The sequence below is a fragment of the Carcharodon carcharias genome, chromosome 5 (assembly GCF_017639515.1).
Source record: "Carcharodon carcharias isolate sCarCar2 chromosome 5, sCarCar2.pri, whole genome shotgun sequence".
Classification (NCBI taxonomy): Eukaryota; Metazoa; Chordata; class Chondrichthyes; order Lamniformes; family Lamnidae; genus Carcharodon; species Carcharodon carcharias.
Genome location: NC_054471.1, coordinates 101342466 through 101367900, shown reverse-complemented (window position 1 = coordinate 101367900; position 25435 = coordinate 101342466). Strand labels below are relative to the sequence as shown.

The 25435-nt window shown below is 41.7% G+C and overlaps 1 protein-coding gene across 1 annotated transcript in view; it reads right to left on the bottom strand.

Moving 5' to 3' along the window:
* Positions 1 to 25435, bottom strand: part of LOC121278286 (CUB and sushi domain-containing protein 1-like) — an 844854-nt gene that overhangs the window by 426009 nt on the left and 393410 nt on the right. The window contains exon 22 of the mRNA XM_041188558.1: positions 23966 to 24082. Within this exon, the coding sequence (XP_041044492.1) occupies positions 23966 to 24082 (117 nt within the window). The remainder of the gene's footprint in view (positions 1 to 23965; positions 24083 to 25435) is intronic.

The window sequence follows — 25435 nt, the reverse complement described above, 5'->3', positions numbered from 1 at the left end:
AAACCTTCCTATGCCAGATACCCTTATACTACAGGATTGACACAGCAGATAGTTCTGTAGAAGCTTTTACCGCCAAGTGATTGGATGAGTTGTTTAAAGAACCCTCTCAGATGCTTTGCAGAAGTACTGATGTTATTTTCTTTTCTGTGCCTGCACTATCCTACTTCGGTTTGCAATGAACAATATAGTGCAGCAACTGATCCCTTCAGCTGACTGGCACTATTTGGCTATCCACTGAGTTATCTGCAATATCAATCTAAACAGTGTTCAAAATAAGACAGTTTGCAAGGTGCATTTAAAGGTGTCACATTGAAATCTTTCCTAGAAATCTACATGGTGATCGTTTTCTCAGACCAAGAACTAAAAATCCCATCACAAAAACGCCTAAAAGTATTTTTGTGAGAGAAGGATATTATTAAGCATTTCACATAGCTTTTGGTGTCTTTCAGCAGTTTTATAGACATATTTTTCCTGGAAAAAGAGTTTTAGTTTGTATTGACATGACTTTAGCCTGAGATACTGTGCAGGGCATTAGTACCTTCGGTGCTTAAATTTTATCTTCCTGTCACCCAATATTCCACATACCACAGGGCACTCTCTACGCAGACATATGTTATTCCAGAGTGGGTCAGGATAAATTGCTACCTGTATTGAAATCCGGTACATTCTTAAGGATTCACAGAGATGTTCTTATCACAATGCTCCTCAGGAATGGTCATCTAAAATATCCCTTTTAAAATGATTCTAGTCAGATCCTTGGCAGAGCAGTACTCCAGTTGCATGAATTGATAACAAAATGGCATGGAGACGGGAGAGGGGTGGAAGAGTTGTATGAAGTAGGGGAGAAGAGGGGGAGAAATTTGTTCTTATTCTTTAAATTGATCTCTGCATGCTTTATTGGCTATTTTAGGCATGAGAAAAATAACAATTGTGTCAACATGTTCCTAATTTCATATGTCCCTAACACAGGCACCAAAAGGCAATACATTGGGACCATAACTGCTTGCTACAGCACTAAGCATACGCCACAGACTGATTCTCTATTATGCAATTAAACTTTCAGGAATGGAGAATCCAGAGAGTTAGCAACTGAGAGGGCAAATAGATTTACCAGGATGCTGCCAAGAAAGTAGAATTTTAGTTATGAGGGAATATTTGATAGGCTGAGGTTGTTCTCTTTAGAACAGAGGATAGGTTGAGGGATGATTTTATTGAGGTGCATAAAATTATAAGGCTGAAATAAAGTGGATAGAATAGACCTCTTCCCACAGAAGATGATTCAGTAACCAGGGAGCAAAGGTTTAAAGTAATTGGCAGATGGATTAGATGGGGGTTGAGAAATGTTTCCACCCAGAGGGTGATGGAGGTCTGAAACTCACTGACTGAAAGGGTTGTAGAGGCAGAAACCATCACCACATTTCTGTAAAAAACTCGGTTCCATCACTTCAAATGAATCGTGTCGAGGGCTATCGATCAATAACTGGAAAGTGGGCTTAGTCTGGATAGCTCTTTGCTGATCTACACAGACGTGAAGAGCTAAATGGCCTCACTGTTTGCCATAAATTTTCCACGGCCAGGGTTTGGTGCTAGCCACAGGGGTCTCCCACACTAGTTGGAGAACTAGGAGAGCCCCCTGTTGCTTCAATGGGAGAGACCCAAGGCAATTTAACTGCCCTGAGGCTCTTAAGTGGCCATCGTTGGGTCTTCTATGCAATCACAAGTTGGGGTATATATCCCTCCCTTGAGAGCTGCTAGCTAATCAGAGGCCAGCAGCTTTCCATTGTTCGTAGCACCACTGGATGCAGTGGCTGCTACCACTAATACACCAAGCCCAGCCTGAAGATTGCCGCTGGATCCCTGGGCACAGGTGAGTGGGGAGGGATGGGAGTCAGGGAAGGGGGCTGCCAAGAGTTGGGGGACAAGGGGTTCGGAGGCAAGGACAGCAAAATTTCTGTCAACAGTTCCCCTCCATTTCTAATGCTGGGACCCTGAATTAGGCACTGATTGCCTCATAAAATGAGTGACCTCTCCTATGAGGTTCCAGGCAAACTAGACAGGGTTTGTTGGGCAGCCTTCAGGAGACACAGGAGTCTGATTAAATGCCTGAGCCACCACTAGTAGAATTCTAGTGGGCTCAGTGATTAGTACTTTCAAATGGCTCATTAACGAGCCTAATTCACATCACGCCACTGGATGGGATTCCCATATTGGGCCCTTCCTGTTCCCAGCTTAATTGGGTACAGTTTTGCTGCTGCTCGGAATCTATGTGGGTACTCCTGCCCAATTCTTCCATCCCACCCACCTCCCCCCACAACCCTGATGGCCTTTCCAATGGATTCCACTAAATTTTGGCCTATTTTTTCCTTGTTTTCTGTTTTCTAAAATAGAGTTCAAGAAAAGCAGACTTCTTAAAATTGTCATACTCTCTTACATATTGCAATATCCACATCCAAGATAACGCACCTCTAATAGAACACCTCCATCAAAATATTCTTGTGCCACAAATAATCAATCCATTGAATTTCTATAAGACATTGAAACAGTTTTCTAGAACATGTGGTCATATTTTACAACAAAATTAACGATTAGACCAACAGTGCTCAACAATATTAACAAGTAAATCAGACAACAGCTCCCAGCATCTACAAATGTGCAAATAAATGAGTAAGTTGAGAAGCTAATATGCAAGGTGCCTTACTGCTCCAGGAGATATCCTCCTGAGAAAATCACATTTACATTAGAACAGAATAAAGTTGCTGAAGTAGGTCTTGTCCATTCCAATGCAAGTACTCTTTTAATAAAGTTATAATTCTTAATTTCTGCCAAATAACTTCTTTGGTACTGAAAATAAATTTTAACAAATATGGAGCAACATTCCGAGAGATTGTAATTATTGTTGGAGATTTGAAACAAAATACCTATTCCCGCTGTCCTTTTTATCCCTCTCTCTTAATCCAACCTTTCTTTCCCTCTCTTGCTTTCATTTTCTGTACCTAAATTGACATTTAATTAAATACACCAACTGCAACTTCCGAGTTCATATTTCTGTTTACTAACAATTCTTCAACCTGATTAGCTAACACAGTTGCTTGCTCTGTTCACATAGGTCCTAGATGCTCTGTATGGGCCACTGTGCTTTTTTAAATCATTAGTTAACAGGATTGTCCAGTAAAGAAGACCATAAAGAGTTCAAGGGCAAATGCAAGTTCAACAAATGGCTAACTATAAACTGTGGCCCATTATGTTTCGGAAGAAATAAGGGAATAAATTGCACTGGACATAGTAATGAGGAGCAAGCCAGAATTAATTAACAATTTCACAGTAAGGGATAATTATGCAAATATCAACGATAAGTTGATATTAGGGGCTAGATTGTCTCAGCTCAATGCAAGGCTGAAGTGCTTGTTTGGGCTTTAAAAATGGCAGTTGGAATCCAGGATTCTTATCATAATCAATGTTTACCAGCATGTGATAAGAGGGTGAGTCAGGAACTTGCACAATTATGTTCCCACATTGAAGAGCCATCATGGAAGAGCATTTTTGACCTTCTACAATTTTGATGGAGTAGAGCAAGTTTTGGTAGGCAATGTGAAATACACCAGCACAGAGGTCCCATCAATCATAGGGGAATCATGTGAAATGCACATGCAAAAGCACTTCCCTATTCTACATGTCATTATTAAATGCATAGCCAGAACGTAGCCAGAAACTATCAACTTTTTAAATACCTAAACAGGTGGCTATGCTGAACGTCACAGATAAAATTAAAGCTGTGGTGACATTTCACACCATCAAGTCTTGATTTTACGATTGTACAATGCAGAAAAGAGCTTTATCCAGTGGATAATGTACCTTAACACATTTGAAGACTTTTTCACTTTCACAACGCTGTTCATTCCCTTGACAGTTTGCCAGTTGTCAGAACTAACAACCTGGCAAGCAACTTATTTAATGGTCACTCACCTTTTCAAAACAAAGCCCTATTATCACTCACAGTTTTAAAAATATATATAACTTAGGTTACAGCATTTCATTATGACATGTGGAATAGGTAGCAACTTTTGTATCTGCCTTTCATATTGTTCCTGCCTTCAAGCCATAGCTCCCCCAAGGTTGATGACACCTCTGTGCTGGTATGACTCACATCATATACCAAAACTTGCGTGACTCCAAAATTGTGGAAGGTCTAAAATGCTTACTTCCACAATGGTGCTGACAATGTCAGAACATCAGCATGCAGGTTCCTGACCCACCTGCTTATCCAATGCTAGTGAAAACTGATAATAGGAATCCTTGATTTGGTTCCCACATACTATTTTTAAAGCCTACCAACGCACTTCAACATCACATCAAGCTGAGAGAATCCAACACCTACTACCAAATGATCATTGCGGCTGGCCTTGTAACGTGACAGCCTCAGCATTGGCACGTTTCCACCTTTACTCGAGTCTGATGCAAGAAGTGACAGGCCAGACTCCAGACCGTCCTTGCCTCCCCTACATGATGACATTGGTGGGCAAAGTGGTTAGGAGATGGGATCGTGATGACAGGACATCTCCCAACTCCTGATTCTTGCCTCAAAATGAAAATCCTAGAAGGGAGAGTCACAATTCCAGGTTTTATATTGAAGTGAAATGAATTTGTAGAGATGAGCAATTAATTACCTGCAATAAACTGGGCTGAACTATTAACAGGTAAACTTACAAATGATGGGAGGTTTCCAAATAAATATTTGGTGCAACGCAAAACAGTATGTAGCCCTAAATGGCAAAGGGTTCAGTTATGTCGCTAAGCAACTACAGTAAACAAATAAGATATGAGGCAATATCTAGCAAAAATCAAAGGCTTTCACAAATGCAAGGAAATATGGAAATCCAGTTGACACGGTGAGCTGTAGAAAGCAATAAAGGGTTATAGAGGAAATATAAAAGTTGCAGAAATGGTGCATGGGTTATCAATGATAACAATTAAAACTTGCATAAACATATTAAGAGAAAGAGTGATCAAGGTGAGGGTTGTTCCAAGTACAAACAAAGGCGGGTGATACTACAAAGAAGAATAAGAAAATGACAGATATATTAAATAAGTACTTTCATAGTGGAGAAGAATGCAAAACGCTAGTTGTACAATAGAATCCAAAAATAACTCAAGGAGAAAAAAAATGATTGATTTGTTTGAGTGAAAAAAGTAATGGAGAAAATAATGAGATTTAAAGATGGCCAACTCCCGAAACATGATGGTTTCTGTCCCACACTAAATACACACAATGATGGAGGAAATACAACACAACCCTCTGAATAAAGAAATTTCTCACCTCAGCCCTAAATGATCAACCTCTTTTTCTGAGGCTTTGCCCCAATATTCTAGATTCCCAAACCAGGGGAAACAACCTCTCAGTGTCTACCCTGTCAAGGCCCTTCAGGATGTTGCATGTTTCAATAGGATCACCTATCATCCTTCTAAATGCTAAGAATATAGACCCAATCAGCCTCTCATCATAGGATAATCCCTTCATTTCAGGGACCAATCTAATGAAACTTTTACCTCCACTGCAAATGTATACTTTCCTAAATATGGGGACCAAAACTGTCCACTGCGCTCCAGATGTGGTCTCATCAAAGCCCAATACAATTGTAACAAGACCTCCTTATTCTTGGACTCCAAAACCCTTGCCTTCCTAGTTGCTTGCTGTACCCGCCTGCTAACTTGCATTACTGCATGAGTACACCCAAGTCCTTCTGAACATTAACATTTACATGTTTCATGCCTTTTTCCCTCAAAGTGAAGGACCTCACACTACACCAACCACTCACTTAGCCTTTTTTTCCTTGCAGCTTTATGTCCTCTTCAAAGCTCACATTTCCAGCTAACATTGTATCGTCAGAAAACTGAAATATATTACTCTCAGTCTCTTCATCTTAGTTATAAACATAGATTGTAAATAGCTGAAGTCCCAGCACAGATCCTTGTGGCACTCCACTAGTTACAGCCTGTTAGCTTGAAAATTCTCCTATCTAATCCTACTTTCTGCTTCCCATCCATTGACCAATCTTCTATTCATCCTAATATAATAGCATGTTACCTCAAACTCCTTGGGCCTTTGGTTTGCACAATCATCCCTTTGTGTGGCATTTTAATGAATGCCTTTTGAAAAATCCAAGTTTGCTACATCTACTGGTTGCCCTTTATCTGCCCTACTAGTTACATCCCTAAAAAACTGTAACAAATTTTCAAACATGATTTCCCTTTCATAAAACATTGTTAACTGTCTGATCACACTATAATTTTCTCATTGTATTGTTAAAAACTTCCTTAATAATGGGTTCCAGCATTTTCCAGATGACTCATGTACTGCTAACTGATCTGTAGTTCACTGTTTTCTCTCTCCTCCCTTTCATGAATAGCATTGGTATTTCTGCTAAATTCCAAACCACTGGGACCATTGGAAATTCTCAGGAATTTTGGAAAATCAGAACCAGTACATCCAGTATCTCTGGAACAAAGAGGGAGGGGAGGAATATCCTGACCAATGTATATAACATATCAAGCACTACTCTTTTCTGGTGCATGAAAGGAGGACTATTAGACTGTTCTTGGCTTTCTCATTAATGCTGCAAATATAAAATTAGTTTTGAAACCTAATTACCTGCAACTTAGCCTTTATTTTGACAAACCTTGCCAATGCATGGGCAAATTCCTTATATGCGCAAGAACTAAATACAAAAAAAAAGTCTCCAATTCCACACAGATATGATTTGTGCTATTTCAAAAACAAAACAAGTAAGCTGTCATTTTAAATTTGTATTAATTAACTAAAAGCTTCCCATAAGTTCCTTTGAAAGGGCATCCATCTCTACCAAATTCCCTCAGGTTGCTATATCATGGGAAGTGTGGGCAGCTGCTGTTTAAATAAAGATCTACTTTTTTCCCCAGTGATGACAGACTTTTTGAATTTGTTAAAATAGTTTTTGGGCAATATTTGGAAAACATTTCTATTCTTAGCAATTGTTGCAGCTCAGTCATAGATTACATTTCCATGAAGCACTCCAATTGTTGATTATAAATTGCGATTCAAATTTTTTATGGTGTACTGTTTCTGGCTGGATAATATTTACAAAGCGCTGTGCAGTTTCCAAACAACAGGCACTCATGGATAATGGAATGACTTAACTTCAGCAGCTGTGACCTTTATACGATTTAGAATGTCAAAGTGCATTTCATTTACAGAAGCCCTGAAGCAATCAAATGGATTTCCTCTGCTGCTCTCGAGTGTAAAGGATCATCTTAGAGAAAATTCAGATAGGAAGGATGTCTGTACCAAAGGCTATATTATAACGACTACAAGTCCTTCATTGGCCATGAAGCACTTTATGATGTCCTGAAGTTGTGAAACTTGTTTCTTCCTTTCTCTCATTTAAATGAACAGATGGAAAATTGGATAGCTCCAGTAGCGGTCATTCTCCCCACCTGATTATTCCCCATGAATTTTGCTAAGGTAATCATTTACACCTAAGTGCAATCAAAGAAGATCTGCACCAGGGTATTCAGTCTGTGATATTGTGAAGTAAACTTATATGTTATACAGTAACAGTAAGTAATAGATTGTTGAAATAACTCAAATAATTCTCAGCAATTTGTTGTGAATGTTGTCATGAAAAGCCGATCAGAGCCATGAATTACTTTCTGGCATACTGAACTTTTTAAGGAAGACTTTTTAAAGAAATATAAGCAAGGACACTGAGCAAAAGATGGCTAATAATGTAAAGTGAACACTTTCCGAAAAATTCCCGAGTAGATTATACTGACAGACCTACCCAGAGATAACATGGAACGTCATACCTGAAAAGATGTCATGGCCTTCTTCAAGCAGAAACACTTAAATAGGAAAGATGCAAAAGACTGAACTTTAATCTCTTGTGGTTATGGAGACGAAAGACCGATTACCACGTCTCAGCAGGCATCTAAAATCCATTTCCTGAATGTGTAAAATGGTCAGAGATCAGAGAAAACAGAGTCTGGGTAAAAGACATGGGGCAGAATTTTCCATCCCCTTTGGCATCGGACATCATAGCAGGCGCGAGCGGACAATATGTCGGGAAAGCCAAAAATTGGTTTCAGGCCGTCGTAAAACCAATTTGCGATTATCCGCTCCGCCCATCAATGGTTGGGCTGCGTTCCCCGCGCCAGACATCGGGAACATCATTTTGACACATCTGCGTATCATTATAAGCCCTGCTTGCCAGAATCTACACTGGATCATCCAGGCACATTGACAAGAGTGCACGCCAACATGTTTCACAACTGTACATAAGCAATGTGCACCTGGTGAGCTGCACTTAGCTCAAGATTTTGAGGTCTATTTGCCTATATTGCTGTAGGCAGCACTCAAGGTCACCAGTGCCAGGCTTCACAGGCAGCATCACATCACTTTTAGGGAGGTTCATGAGCATGTCTCTACCTAACAGACCAGCTGTAAAGCGGGGATAACTTTTCAACAGCTGCAGGTCAAGGGCCGTACTGGGGAAGGGGGTAGCCCAGGTTATGTGTGGGGCCACACGTTGATCTGTGCAAGTGGCCTCAAGACCATGCGGACTGAGGATGCAGTCTCCATAGGAGATGAGGCCAAATGGAGATGAGGGTATGCATGAGAGAATGAGTGGTGACATCCCTTGAGCTGGCAGTGAGAGAGTTGCCAATTAATGTGTGATGGCCTTGTGAACATGCAAGTTTGGAGTGATGAGATGGTTGCCTTACCCTGGTGGCACAAATGAGCTCATTCATCTGTTTTCTGCACTGGATGGCCAATTTCTTTTGTGTAGCATCGGTATTGACTGCCACTGCAACCGCCTACTAAGCCTCCTGTAGCCAGAGCTGGGTGGAGAACAACGCAGTGAGCAAAAGGTATTCCAGTGACGGGTCACTGAACTCTTCACCAGAGCTGTCCTGGACTCCAAGCATTTGAGAACTGTGCGCACAGCTGCAGTTTAGATTTGGCAACCAGAGTGACGAAACAGTGTGGTAACAGCATAGTGGGTGATTCAAAGGCCACCCACCAGTGAAACAGCATGTTTCCTATGGCTGCATAATTACTGAGGCAAGAAGCAGACAATACAGCGTGAGAAGCTACCACTGCCGCCAGCGAGTAAAACATTATTTTTCCCACCCACGACAGCACTTAGTAAAAATCTGGAACAATCCTGCCTGTGGTTTATTTTCCCTTACAAGAATACTCAGGGGAAAATGGGTTGTAAAACTAGCTGCAGAGCAGTGCAGTGTGTGTTAATGTGCTGTGAGAATGACAACACAAGAAGGCCAACTAGTCACCCCTGCAGTTGCAGGCAAAGTCTTTCTTTCTCTGCTGCTGGAGGCAAGGCTGAGCAAAGCCACAATCGAAAAAGAAAAAGGATAGCTTCTTCAGCCAACCTGCAGAACCAAGTGTTCCCAAGCTAACTGCTAACCTGTTAAAGTCAACTCTACCTGAATCACCCAACTTAACAGCCACAATGTATCACCATCTATGCCACATGGACAAGCTACAGGTCGAGGGCGGTACTGGGGAAGAGGGTAGTCCAAGGTACATGTGGGCCACATGTTGATCTGTGCAAGTGGACTGATACATATATTTTTTAAAACTTTTATTTGGACTCCTAGCTTCTCATTTCTGATCTGTGCGTATCTGTGTTGCATTTTTATTATTTTTCTCGTGTTTTTAGTAACTAATAAACATGCTCTTTCTTTGACTTAAGAAAGCCTGGTTAAACTGGCTCCTTCCAAAAAACAATATTTGGACTGGTAAAAGGGATCCTTTTCAAATTAACCTTGTTGCAACCAACCAAGGGGGTTGAATAAAGAAGGGGAGCCAGCTCATTCCTCCTCACCCAGGAGCATAAGAAAATAGGGGTCCTATTCGGGAAGTTAACAAATTGGGGGAACTCGCCCAGGGACCAGACGTAGCAATATTACCGACAGTATACTGTAATTCAAATGCTTTCTCTCTCTCTGTCCTTATTTTCCCTATCACCTCAAGCTAGTATCCGGCATCTACACAATGGGCTAGATCTTATGTCTGCAAATCAGGCAGACCACTACCCCCACCCCCACCACCCCCCACACCCTCCCCCCACCCAACCCCTCCCCATCATGAATGTAAAATAGGGCGTGTTGATGTCAGATCATCAATACAATGTCATTACACCAGTCTCCCAAATTATGGAAGGCGAGCAGACATGGTAATGGCCAGCCCATCCGCCAGTTTGAAATTACTATTCAACACTCTATTAAGCTTATTAACGATCCAATCTTCTGAAATTTTTTGTTGCCTGCTGTATTTTTCAGGGGTCGTATTTGAAAAAATTTAGGAGTGTTTCACAGCAGCTATGTTTAGGTGGCACAAGGGTGGAAGGAAAGGCCTGCCACCAGGACCATGATTGAAGGCAGTAACAGCTTCTGCTGGGGAAGCTGGTAGTGTCTGTATGTTTTTGAAGTCATTTTTTAAAATCTTCTTGAGCCTTAAATAAAAAATAAAGACTCATTATGAGAGCATGGGGCCTTCAAACTTGTAGGTATGATCAACTTGCTATTCGCGGCATCGTCCCTCTGCCACCTGACACCCCAGACTACAGTGTCAATTGGGCACGGAGCCCCCACTTGGCACCTCTAATTGGCTTCCTTCCCACTGGATGGCCACTAATTGACCATCCAATGCTTGATTGGACGAGCTGGATGACGGGGGTAGGAGCAAGCAGACAGCTCCCTTTCAATTCCGCCCCCATCACCCTGCCGACAAACAAAATCCAGCCTAACCATCCTGCAGCGTTATCCAGCTGATTATTTCCCAAACACCATCAACAGTGCTCATCAGGAACCCATCTAGGGGACTTTGACTATTAAGGGAAGAGATTGCCCTGGACCTTTTAGCCTTTCATCTGTGAATTACTTGACCATGGCTTCAGAAACTAACCTGCTCAGATTAAGCCAAGTGGAAATTTGATTGTGAAATAATGGAAAGACCAATGTAACAGAAAGGGAGTGAGGACCCAACAGAGCAATTCACAACATACAGCACGGTGAAACAAATAGGCTGCACATAACCAATGTCCCTGTCAACACGTATGCAAGCACGCCCATACAGTAATTTTAAAGGGACCGTGCATTGCAACAAACAGGCCACGCATGCAATGAAAAATTAGAGGGCTGGTGGGACTCTACCCTTTTTACTGTGAGTTATCACACAAAGCAGAGGAACATTGGCCCAAGCATGTGGAAACTATCCTGGGGTGGCGACAAATTAATACAGAATGCATCTGACAGAAATGAGATTAAGCGTTAGAGACGCACAGAAGATGTAACCTGAAAGCAATGGAGCTGATACTGATTTTTTTTTGGAAGTTAACAAGAGATCCAAAAACACTGAAAATGTTATAAAGTAATTAGAATTAAGGTCAAAAAGGTTTAAACCTAATTTATAATTTCTTTAGTGTATACTCCCCAGGTTATTTATTGTGTATGTGCAGAGTAGTAAGACTGGTAAATAATTGATGAATACTAAAGGCAAAAGGATTAAGCAATGAAATTGTGTATCAGTATTTAAGTTTTAGTACCTAAAGACGCCACATTTAAACAAAGTAGTCTCAGTAACTCAAGAGATTTCCATTGAGCTAATTTATCACTACCGCAATGCATTGAAGATAAGTATGTCATAATGTAACAAGCATGTCATTACAACTAATGAAATGTTTCCGTGCAAATGTGTTTTATTGATTGTAAACTTAATTTCTTTTATTTAACAAAAAACTCAGTCATGTATCTTTTGGTTTCATTGTTTATTCAAGGAGTAGGTCAGAGGCTGGGAATTCCGCAGCAAGTAACTCACCTCCTGTCTTCCCATAGCCTGTCCACCATCTATAAGGCCCAAGTCAGGAGTGTGATGGAATACTCTCCACTTGCCTGGATGAGTGCAGCTCCAGCAAAACTCAAGAAGCTCAACACCATCAAGCCCCCTTGATCCGTACCCCATGCACTACCTTAAATATTCACTCCCTCCACCACTAGTGCACAGTGGTAGCAGTGTGTACCATTTACAAGGTGCACTGCACCAATTTGCCAAACCTCCTTCGACAGCAACTTCCAGACCTGCAACCTCTACCTCGGACAAGGATGGTAGATGCATGGGAACACCATCAGCTGCAAGTTCCATTCCAAGCCACACACTATCCTGACTTGGAACTATATCACTGGGTCAAAATCCTGGGGTAGGATTTCCCCCCCCGTTGGGGGTGAAGTTGAATTACGGGTGTGCACAGGTGCACCTCTGCTCGGCGCTCCCAATCATGGGCACAGTGCCATTTTACATAGGCGGGCCTGCCCAGCGTGATGTCCACACAGAGGCGCTACGTGCAGGCCGGGGGATGGGGAGGAATCCCTACCTTAAGGTTGGACGGGCAGGTCCATTAATTAGCAAAATGACTCTGTCAATAGCCTCAATTGGCCATTGACAGGTCGGCGGGCACACAGCTGGTTTTGCTGCACCCCCGCCTACTGGAAAATTTAAATAGGGTGCGGTGACGTCAGGAGTTCCGCCCGACATCACCCCGCATCATTTTACGCGCCGGCGAGTGGGCCCTGCCCACCGAAGGGAAAATCCTGCCCCTGGAATTCCCTTGCTAAATGAACAGTGGGTGGACCTACACCTGGTAGACTGCACTTATTCAAGAAAGCAATTCAGCACCACCTTCTAAAGGGGATGAGAAGGAACGAACTACATACTGTCTAAGACTGGCAACTACACAGCAACTGAGGGATAGTTACAAACAACTGAGAGGGGATAGCTGCATACTAAACAGGAGAATGAGCTGCACAATGAGAGATACAAACTGAAAGATTGTTAGAGCGAGCGAGAGAGCGCAGGAGAGCGCGGGAGAGAGATACGCCGAGAGAAAGATGCACAATTCTCCTGTTTAGTGTGCAGCTATCCCCTCTCAGTTGTTTGTAACTATCCCTCAGTTGCTGTGTAATTGAAAGAGATCAATATAGTGAACAGGAATAAGAGCTATACACAGACCAAAAGGAAGAGATTGAGAGCTTCACCCTAATACAGAAAGGCAGCTCTACCTCAGCCCTCATTGAATAAGGGCTATTAACACAGATGTCTTTTTCCAGGAAAGCACAACTGTCACGAAGCTATTAATAGCTACAATTGTTAGGGGGAATACAGTAAGAATTTATTGAAAGGGAGTAACTTAGAATATCCAGGCAGCCAGTGCAATCAACTACATTAACAGTTAAGGGTTACCAGATGAACTTTGGATCCCCTTAGGGCCTGTAATCACCAGAAAGGCCTTGGGAGCCAGACTGGAGACGGAGGATGAAAACAAGGTAGATTAAGTGTGCTCATCAACAGATAAGGACAGGACAGATGGTCTCAGCTTAGATAGGGGGAGAAGGCTCTGCCTGGGTGAAGGCTAAACAATGTTCTTGTCAGTGATGTATAAATAAACTGTATACTTGTAATTTGGTAGAGTGCTACCTGAAGCTACTTTAAGGCAGTTCTCTCCTTGCAATTGCTCAAATAAACAATCTTAACCTGTACGTGAGCCTCCTGTGGTTCATTTGTCAAAGTTACCACAACAATTGGCGTAGTCGGCAGGATACTCAGATCGGATCCTTGGGATGGCTCTGCAAAGTGGGTGAATATACTTTATTTAACACCCATAGTCAATACAGTAAGCTGACCCAGAATGGTCCAGTTGAGTATCAAAAGAATTGGGAGGACGATTCAGGACAGGGTAGGCGCCAGGGTCAGAGGCGGAGCTGCGCTGGCAGGCTAGCCGTGCCGAAGTTGCTCAGGGAGGCTGGGCCACTACCGTGAGAGGAGGCGGAGCTGTGCTGGCGGGCTATGGTTTGAAATAGAACCATAGTTGAAGCTGCGCAGAGGCCAGATCCCTGGGAAAAACAAGTAGACTGCAAGTAACTAAGTTGTCAGAGCCACACGAACTAACTGTGCAGAGACAGATGGAATAGAAGAATAGAATGCCATTAGGAAAACAGGAAAGCGCTATGGAATTCAACCGGGGAGCCGCCGACTTCATCACGAGGCTCACAGCAGAACAACAGCTAAAATTAATCAAGAAAATATGGAAGGGTGATTGGGACCCGATAGGTCCCCTACAGAATTTTCTGTAACTTAAAAAAAAGAATTGATCTAAGTTACAAGAGCAGTTTGTGCTGAAGAGAAAAAGAAAGAGAGAGAGAAAGAGAAAGGGGGTACCGCTGTTGTGGTCAATGAGCAGTGACAGGGAGGAGCAGAGGAAATGTGAGCTTCAGTCAGTTTGATTGTCCCTATAGGTGGAGCCTCCAAGATCCCTTTATTCCCTCCACCTGCTACTTGAAGTTTTGTTTACAGTATGAGAGTTTTAAGTCGTTAAGTTCAATGTTATAGGAACATAAATACATAGCTTTTTTATGGGTTTGTTTGCGTACAAGGAAGCATTTGTGTGTGAGCTTTAAAGTGTTTTCTTCCCTAAATTGTCATTTATGTGTGCAGTTCAGCACTTTAGAGTCGAAAGCTCCGTGTTAGATTAAAGGAAAAGTACACTCAAACATTCCAAGGTTTTGAGTATAAGGTTTGAGTTGAGATTTCTGGCAAAAATCACAATTTGAAGGTATTGTAAAAATAAAACAGGGTTTGCCTTTGTTTAAGATGAACCAACCATTGTACCACCCCCTTGCAGACTAGTAGAGGGTAACCCTTATCACCAGCTTCCAAGCTGATTGGGATTGATACATACAAGTTACATTAGCTCACACGAGTTGATATTCTAAAATTTTGAGGGAAAAAAAAATTCAAAATGATTCTAGGAAAACCAAAAGACATAAACATATGGTCTAGGCGGTTCCAATGGATAAAAAGGGGTTTCTTTTGAAGAGATGAATTAAATATGAAAGGAAATCTGCATCCCAACAGCACTGTAATTTGAATTTGGGACAATCTTGAGATGGAAAGTGCAGTTTAGAAGGTTGCTTTTGAATAACTAGGATGCTGTCGATAAACATATGGGGCTTTTAATCTGGATACAAATCAATACACATGAGAAAGAGGTAGTTTTAATTTTGATAGTGTAAATTACAGTGCTTACAAGTTTATAAAAACTTGCCGTTTGGTTCTTGATAAAGTTCTCAAAAGGGAATTTTTATTTTAAAAGACTTAATAACAATTGACACTAATTCAAATGCTGCAAGCTTTTGTAATTGTCAGTCCGTTCCCAAAATATAAAGTTAAGCTCAAGACCTTGACAACGTTTGGCAGAAATCTAATTTTTGGCGGAGTTAATGAATCTAGGATAATTCTAAAAAAAGGGTCAGAAACAATTTAGTGGGTTACTTTTGAGACAATAAAATGTTGGTTGAGAAGATAAGGAAGCAAAACATGTCAATGCCTGAGTTCTGTTTTAAAACTATTATGAGAATATTTTAATGGATTGTAAAGTCTCTCCAGAGAACCTGAACAAGATAAGGTGGTAGTATTGCATGTGTAAAATGGTATGAGGATAGGATTGAGGAAAGAATAAGGGAAAGAGGACAAACTGTTTTAAGGGAAATAAATTTGATAATCTGGCCATCAACTGAGACATTGGAACCACACAGGGGCAGATAAGCAAAGATCTAGAGCAGAGATCCCCATTGACGTGGAATAGTTAATATGGCCTAAAGAGGAAGGAAACATTTTAAACGGTCAAGACAATAGAGAAACTGACCTCAAGAGAATTCTAGAATGACCACGGTCAGGAAAAAAAAGCTTAGAGGTAAAACTATGTGGAAACTGTAGTTGAGGCAATTGATGGGTAAGGAGAAATAATACTTAATAACAATTTACCGCAAGATGGATACAGGTTAAGGGAAAACTGGAAAAAGGCTAAATAGATTATTACTGACTATATTAATGCACCTGTGAGTTTCAAAAAGTAAGACAACAGGATTAACACCCTGATGACAGGCAGAGTTAAGCGGCTCCCAGAGAGAACTGCCACTGGAAGTGAAGATAATGAGTCACTGAAAGATCGCATAAGAAGGTGCACTGTAGCGTTGTGTAGACAGTTTAAGGAATTGAGGTCTGGTGTGGGACAGCAGCAGGACATAGTAGACTGGAAGGAGTGGTGCGGGGGGCGGGGGGGGGGGTGCCTACCCAGGTGGATTCAGATCAGGGAACTCATTTCACAGGAAGAGTTATTAAAGAAATGTATAAATTTATGGGGATCAAACAGAAATTCCACACTCCCTATCACCCACAGAGCTCAGGGATGGTGGAAAGGATGAATCGCACTTTAAAAAAAACATCAGTAGCAAAAGCAATTCAAGAGATAGGGAACAGCTGGGCAACAGTGTTGCTCAATATTCTGATCCATCTTAGGGCTACCCTAAGCAGAACCATCGGGTTCACCCCATTTGAACTAATGACAACGAAAGCAATGCAGTTACCCGAGGGGGAGATGTAGGACCACTAAAGGGGAAGGTACAAGACTATGTGAGGGAAATGAGTAAGCAATTGCATGAGTTAAGGAAGGAAATCAGGGGCTGACAGAGGATTAAGGACATGGAAACAGATAAATCTGAAACGCAACAACAGACCCCCCAGGTGGGGACTAAGGTAACAGTTAAGATAAACCCAGAACAAACGAGATTTGCACCAAGTGGGTGGGATCATATGAGGTAATCATGACGATACATGCGTGTGCATGGACTTTTGGGGAAAGGGGCGCTAGAAGCACTGGTCACAACTGAAGTGTTTTATTAACTGATTCTATCCACAGAACTAATCTCAACAACTGACCGCTAATGACTGGGACGAGTATCTGCTTAAGTTCACAGAATGTTAATTGCAATGTCGACGCTCGTGGGCTTGGCGATACTGGCAACAAGGTCAGGGATTATCACGGCTCGTCCCACAACGCAGGAAGGACTTTGGTACAGCACAGACAATGCCAAATGCAACACACAACAGGGAATGCTAAACGTAACAGTAGAAGAACAAATGATTTTGAACTGTAGTAAGGGTTTGCTTCAGATTGGGCACGGAAGTGTCAGGGATGTGACACGCACAGGCGGTTGATGGGGGCTGTTCGGGAAAGCTGGCTCTTAAGTTATGTTTCCAAATCTAACTACTGTGTGCTTTAAGCATAAGGAGTGGGCAGGGGTGTTCAATTTTGTCTGTGAAACAGAGAGTTATGTTTATGTAGCATGCTTGACAATGTGCACGTCGATGATTGCTCATTCCAACCCAAAAATTCTAAATGGAACATTTGTGGCCCAAACAATAATGATATACCAACTTGGGCAAATAGCAATGGTAGATGGACATGGGAGATACAGCCTAGAGGGAAGATTAGTACCACTACCCAGCCGCCACCCACAACTGTATCAACAATCCGAGCTGTGGCAATTGAAGCCTCTCAACCCACACCAGCCAACCCAACTTGTCCAACTACGAGTCCAGGTCCAATGAATGGTTTCATATTGGTTAACCATAATAAAGTTTTGTAATGATAACGTACACCATGAGCTTGTACCTGTAGTCTTGAACATATCCAGTATAGCCCTGCCCCAGTAGTGCTCAATCCATACTCGTGTACTTTATACGGCCGTAATGGGCCAGTTAATGACTGAAGCAGGTCAGTTTAATGGCGGGATGCGATCAATGGTTATACCTCCAGGTTTAGGAGGAAACTGAGTTAAGCACAGCCTGATAAATGATGCCGCTATGATATTCAATACAAGGACATTAATGGTTAATCCTATTGACTTGGCAACTATTGACCAGGAGGTCCGGACTTTGAGCTCCAAGCTTAAGGAAATTTTAGAACGGGGACAGGGAATTCACAACATCCAATTAAATACAGACTAGGACATGACACAGTTAATTCAAAACCTGGCTACCGTGCTCAAAGGTCATGCGGGGACTATCGATAAATTGATCGAGATAGGGAAAAATATTTCAGATGAAGCAGAAATGATGTTTGCAGCACCTATGAATCCTGGGCCCTAGAACAATCCCCAGAGAATTTAAGACAGATTAATGAAGGGGTGGTTTCTTTATGGGTAACTAATGAACATTTATTTAATCTTTCACGACATGAGGATCATAACTTGACTGGTTGCCAGCTCAGAGGTTTGCCATGTGTATATAGAATGAATGTTGAATGAATAGTGAATAATGGTATGCTAATAGGCATTGTCTTAGTGATACCTGTCATACCTATGTCAACATCTGGCAAAACACTATATAGAGTAGAAAATTTTGGGTGATAAGGAGGGGATTATTATATTAGGTACCATGACGTTCTTCCATATGCAGTAGATATAGAAGAGAATATAGTTAGCACCACATTAGAAGGGTGTAGTATAGAGACCAACACAGTAGTATGCACACAGCCAATATATAAGACAGAAGAAGCAAGGTGCATATTTAAAGCAGCAGCAAATTGTACAATGGAAACTATATGGGCTGCGAAAGAACTGACCCATGTTGCATATATGGGGAATGGGAGATGTTATATTACCACGAAAGCAACCGAGTGTGCCCCATCCACAATCGTTCAGTGTGCCTACACTCACAGGTGCCAGCAAGAGTGGGGATTTGGTCGAAATATACAAGAGAGGAGTAGCTATTATTCAGGTCATGGAAAGCCTTAAGGGTAACCTGATACAGTATTTGAACCAATTCTCCCATGAAATTCCCTTATTACCAGAGCACCTAACCGCAATTCGGAGACAGGCTCAGCAGATATATAGAACTTACTATACGCTGCAGCAACAGGTCAGGGCCTTAAAAGAGGATATCGAGCAAATAGATTCTTCCACATGGTGGGAGGATCTGTGGAATTGAGGCTCAAATGTACAAACACACCAGTAGATTCGGATTATCTCCCATGGCCTGGTTGTGATTCAGCTGATATTAATTATATATTTAACAAACTTGACTATCATACCAAAGGTCACAAAAGCTGGGGGAGTTTTAACAGGTGGAGAAGAGGGTTAGCAAATCAGAGGCATGAATTGAAGGTCAGATGATACAGGTGGTCTGACCTAGTACTGTTACAATCCAAAGCTGGATACCTGGCCAGTATCACTGGATGGCGGTACATAAAGGGACGACAGTACAACTGTAGTTGGCTACCTTGAGCTTGGCAAAGGGACAAAATGGGGTGGGGGGGCAATTAGGGGGAATACAGTAAGAATTTATTGAAAGGGAGTAACTTAGAATATCCAGGCAGCCAGTGCAATCAACTACATTAACAGTTAAGGGTTACCAGACGAACTTTGGATACCGTCAGGGCCTGTAATCACCAGAAAGGCCTTGGGAGCCAGACTGGAGACGGAGGATGAAAACAAGGTAGATTAAGTGTGCTCATCAACAGATAAGGACAGGACAGATGGTCTTAGCTTAGATAGGGGGGAGAAGGCTCTGCCTGGGTGAAGGCTGAACAATGTTCTTGTCAGTGATGTATAAATAAGCTATATACTTGCAATTTGGTAGAGTGCTACTATGGTTCATGTGTCAAAGTTACCACAACAATAATACTAATGGAAAATAATTTTCTTTTAAAAGAGAAGTTTAGTCTGTGGGTGTGTGTTAATTGGATTAAAGCCAGCTAGTCTGGGTGTTTTGATGTGTACTAGTTTTGAGATGTAAACAGAGAAGTAGAGGTGCATTTGCATTTTGTTGAATAGTGCATTCAAGAAGTGAGGTGAGATCTGGCACCTAGCTAGCAGAGACCAAGCAATATGTTTATATTACTAATAAAATTGGTACTATGAAAGGGTTTTTTTTGTTAGAAGAAGTGGAGTTCAAAAAGGCTGGTGGTACAATGAGAATTTACATTCAATGAGATGTGCTGGATATAACGGATCGCAGTTTTGTGTGTGGAGTACAGAGGCAATGTAAGATCAAAGTAGCTGTAAGCCTACAACTGTCTCCACATGAAACAAAGTGAGAGGAACCTCTTTTTGAATTTGTAAGGTGAAAATGCTTTGCCTGGTGTCTGGTTAAACCTATGGGTGCTATTGCCTTAATGGAAATTAGTTTGGGAATTTGTTAAAAGTTATGATAGTAGTAATTTGTAGCTATGTGTAAATATTTAACTTGTGTAAATTACAAAATATTTCATTTAGTATAATATAAAACCCCTTGAGAACTGGTGGTCTGATTCTTGAATTTAGAGTTGCATCTCAAACATACCACTTAAAATATAAGTTATGACAATTATTTAAAGTTTCCTGCTGAGATTTTTAAATAAGTCAACTTTACCAACTGCATGGTCAGAACAAGAACAGACAAGGGATTATGCCTTTGTCAACTGAACTGATAGAGGGACAATCATTTCAAGAATTCATTTTAAAGACTTTAATCTACATGCCCCTTCTCCCCTCCCCTCACTACAGCCTCTCCCCCCAACCACCTGACCCAAGTCTGCTTGTTTTATGGGTTGAAATTCCTCTCCATGTTACAGTTATATACAGTACTTGGGTCCCACCTGGAGTACTGCAATCAATGCTGGGCATCCCACACTTCAGGTAAAATTTGGAGGGGGAGGGGTGGAGAGGTGCAGTGTCAAATGGCCAGTGAGATATTGGGGCTTAGAGAAATAAATTATGAGGCGAGATTGCATATGATTGACTTGTACTCCCTTGAGCACAGAAGTGAGAGGAGTGATCTGATCGAGATGTTTAATCTGTTTACATGATAGGTAGATACAGAGAACCAATTTCCACTGACAGAGGAATCAAAAATAAAGGGACATTTTAAAATTAGAGATAGGCCATTTAAGAGGGAAGTCAGCAAGCAATTTTTTCATACAAAGGGTAGTAGAAATCTGGAAATCTTTTCCCCAAAAACGCTGTAGATGTTGAGCCAGTTGTAGCTTAAAGGCAAGACCAACAGATTTTTGTTTGGCAAGGGTGTCAAAGGATATCAACAAGAAAATGGAGTTGAGGTATAGATCAGTCAACAACTAATTGAAAGGTTGCGCTGGCTTGAGGGACTGGATGGCCTACACTTCTTTCAATGCATAATGTTAGACAACTGCATAGCGCTGCATTATTCGCTATGACATTGAGCATTCTCAAAAGTGTGAAAAACATAACCAAGGACAGCTGGCACCGACTGCTGGAATAACATTATCTGTAACACGAGATTACTTGTATAATGCAAACTCAACTGTATTGAATTCTCTTCAGCCACACATATACCTAGCAACTATTGTCTATAGTTAAACCCCGAGAGCATCCTTCTCCATCCCATTCCTTCCTCCCATGGTAACACATTCTTATTCTCTGAGTTCTACAACAAAAACGTATATTTTATACAGCACCTTTAACATTATGAAATATCGCAACCCGCTTCACAAGAGCATTAAAAAACAAAATATTATACCAAGCCACGTAAGCAAATGTTATGGGTCAGAGTTTTGGATGACTTCATGTTTGCTGAGAGTAGACTGTGGGAAACAAGCCAGATAGTTGAGTCTAAAAGTAACAAAGGCATGAATGAGGGTTTCAGAAATAGATAAGGTGACAGTGGCAAAGTTGGGTGGTGTTCCGGAGATGAAAATCAGCAGCCAAAGAAATGGCACGAATGTCATCTTGGGATCAAATACAATCCCAAGGATGAGAACAGACTGGCTTACCTCAAACTGGCTTATCTCAGACTGATCCCAGGGTGAGGGGCAGAGTTAGCAGCCAGGGAACAGAGTTTGGAGTGGGGACTTAAAACAAGGGCTTCAGTGTTCCCAATATTTAATTGGAGGAAATTTCTGTTCATCCAGTAGTGGTAAGCAGTCTGATAATTTAGTAACAGAGGAAGAGTTTGAGAATGGTGGGGATATTGAGCTAAGAGCTGTCATCAGCATACATGTGCAAACTAACACTGTGCCTTTGGATGATGTCACCGAGGGCAACACGTAGTTGAGAAATAGAAGGCAGCCAAGGGTGGATCCTTGGGGGACACCAGAGGTAATAGCCCGGAAGCAGGAAGAGAAGTCATTGCAAGTGATCACCAGCTACGGTTAAATACATAAGAATGGAACCAGGTGAGGGCAGTCCCTCTCAGCCTGATGGTAGTGGAGAGGCACTGGCGGAGTTCGATGTGCTCAACCATATCAAAGGCTGCCAACACGTCAAGAAGGATGAGGAGTGAAAGGTTACAGTTGCACAGGATGCCATTTTGACTTTGAGAAGTGTTGCTTTGGTATGGTGGCTGTGTGTGGGTGGCTGTGTGTGGGTGGCGGGGGGGGACCTAATTGGAGGAATTCAAACATGGACTTCCCAGGAAAAATGGGATCAGACTTGAAGGCGATAACACATGAGGGGAAACGGCTTAATTTTTTTTTCCTTTATTTAAATTTTTACAAATCAAACTAATCTCCCTGAGGCAGTTCTGTGCCTCAGGAAGATTTCTGCGCTCTTTCATGCAAATACACAGAAGAATGCAGGCCCCGACTCAGCCTACTGCCCCCACCCGCACAGGGAGCGCTCAGCACTTCCAGGTGCGTGTCACGCTGGGCGGGCCTTAATTGGCCCGCCCATAGAAAATGGCGTAAAACGCCAGCTCCCGCTCCCATCCAACCCTCCCGACGGGGAGAAAATTCTCCCCATTAAATCAAACAAATAAATTCTATTCAAGTTTGTAAAAAGAATACATAATATTGAAGAAATAAAAAAAAACAAGCTAAATAAGGCTGATTCACCTGGCTGTGCTGGATTCAAAGTACAGGAATGCCACTGAAGCTAGCAGAGAATCACAGCTTACTGTATGCAACTGTCAGCTACTTCAAAGAATTTCAAACAGAATGCACAGAGTGGATCTCACCGGCTAACAGTCAAACTGAGAACCCTTGGCCTGGGTCACACTGTGTGTTCAGGCCGGGTCTGGTCAAGCGGATCGGGCCAAGCTAGGTTGGATGAGGTCAAGGGTCGCTTGGACCACTCAGAGTGTGGGCAAACACCAGCTTGCAAAGCTGATAACTAGTCCAGTGAGCCACTGTGCTAATGCAGCACCTAGCCAAATTGTCCCAGTAAGTTGTTTTATTCAGTTAATAATAATTAAAATTGGTGCCCGGCAGCTTATAAAAATGTTGAGTTTTCAGACAACTCCAGTTTTTGGATAGAATTTGAAATACTATACCTGTAGTAAAACTAATAAGCCTGGGGCAACTAAAAAGCAAAAGATTAGTGCACTTCAGTGTGATGTAACTTTCCTTTCAATGAAATTTTAACCACAACGGTCTATGCTTAATATAGCATATTATTTTTCTTTTCTACTTGACTGTCTGCTCCACTGATGATGATCAAACTTCTCATTCCCAAGATCTCACTATTTCCCCTTCCATCCGTCGCCAGCATAATCAGAGGTCCTAAACTCACTTATTTTGGTCTGAAGTTCCTCCAATTGCCCACCAACAGCAATGCGCTGAAAATATTTGGGGTCAACATCATGGAAGGATATCACAGTCTTTACACAAACTGAAGCCAGAAAAAAACATGTACCTGAAACATTGTAAAATCAAATCCAATAGGGTTTTTTCCCTCTGGTAAAGCAGTTGCAAGTTACAGCTAATGCAATCATTAAAGGGTTATTGAGTTGTTCACTCTCATGAGATAGCTGCTCCATTTAACTTCCTGCATGTCTATTTTGTACATACCTGTATTTTTCATGCTGAGCATATAAATTGATTCAATTAGATTTTTTTCCTTTTTTTTTGCTCAAGAGAGACATCATAAAGCGCCACATTCTTTCTTAATTTCTCTTAGGATTTTAGCTGGTTTTGAATTTTTGAGAGGAGGCGAGGACTAAGCATCATTATGGAAGGAAATCACTCAGAAAGGCATATTTTGCATGAAGAAAGATGTTGCTTAAAAATGAATAAATCCAAAATCAACTCTTCTAACCTTGAGTCAATAAATAAACTAAACTTACCAAACTCCTTGGGCACTGTGATGGAGTACAGACATGTCTGGCCACTTGTATAATTGTAAGGATAATTAGGTGAAAGAACTACTCCTTGAGATCCAGTGTGCTGTCCTCCACACGGAGCTGAAAAGGAAGAAATAAATAAATATAATGACTGAACAACAGTTAGAAGGCATAACTGAGAAGAAACCTGTTTCCTTAAATTGTTTTATTAAATGTTGGTAGACCTCTTGCTGCAGCAGACATACGGGTTCAAACACCATCTCCACAGACTTGAGCACATGCTCTAGGCTAGCACTTCACTGCAGCACTGAGAGACTGCTGCACTGTTGGAGGCACTGTCTTTAGAATGAGATACTGAATTAAGGCCCTGTCTAACCTCTCAAGTGGATTAAAAGATCCCTGGGCATTATTTCAAAGAACAGGAAGCAAGTTCTGGTCTCCTGGTCAACATTTATCCTCAATCAACAGTTCGCAAAGATAACCTAGACATTATCACCTTATTGTATGCAAAATGCTTGCCATGTTTCCGACAGTGACTAGCATCTTCCTGACAAGACAGCATGGTGCCATACCTGGCAGCATTGGTGAACAGGTTCAACTCGGAGTACAATATCTGAAGTGTTATGGAGCTGATGCAAGGAAGTGTAGCATATTTTAAAGGGACCTCACAAGGTAAGAGTGCCCAGCAGTACCATGCAGCAGGTAGATGGTCTAAAATTGCAAGTCACAAAACTTTGACTGTTCACCTGGTCGCACTGTTAGTACTTGCCCATGCTAAGCCTTCATACCTTATGCTATCTTTTATTGCATTTTATCCACACTTATTCTTTATTCAAACTGAAACAAACAATTGAAGACAGATGTCATCCTTCCACCTTCCAAGGGCATCTAATTTGAAGTCATTTTAACAAAACAGTCTCTTACAATGTTCAGGATAGTGTACATGATGGACACACAAAAGTCATCGGTGATCTCAGTTTCCTGGAAATGCAACAGGTTGATTTTATCCCTCAAATATTTTTATATACAAGGATGGAGGCTGGGATATTTTATTTCTTGGGCCACATCTATATGCCATTGACGAGCTGCCAACAAGTGACAAAGTCATAAGGAGGGGGATTTTTATTTACAGGAAGGAAGGGGTCAAACCTGGAGCTGAGGAGGCCACAACCTCTCTTATAGGAGCCAGAGGAGTACTTTTGCTCCTGCTAGACCCACTAGTGGAAAGATTTACACTAGTTTTGGAAGGCCTCTTCAGTTGGTAGACCACTTCGGCCTGGTGACATACTAGGACCCCAGTTCATACAAATTCATGAGACCCCTTTCTGTTTTAGGCAAGTATCTCATTTGCCTTCAAATTCCTGTTGATTACTATCTGAAATGGTGCAAAGCATTTGGAATCGTGTAGGTAAGTGCCATGCTCATTTCCAATTGTCTGCCTGCCGGGTTTCCACAGAGCATTTGGCCCAACTA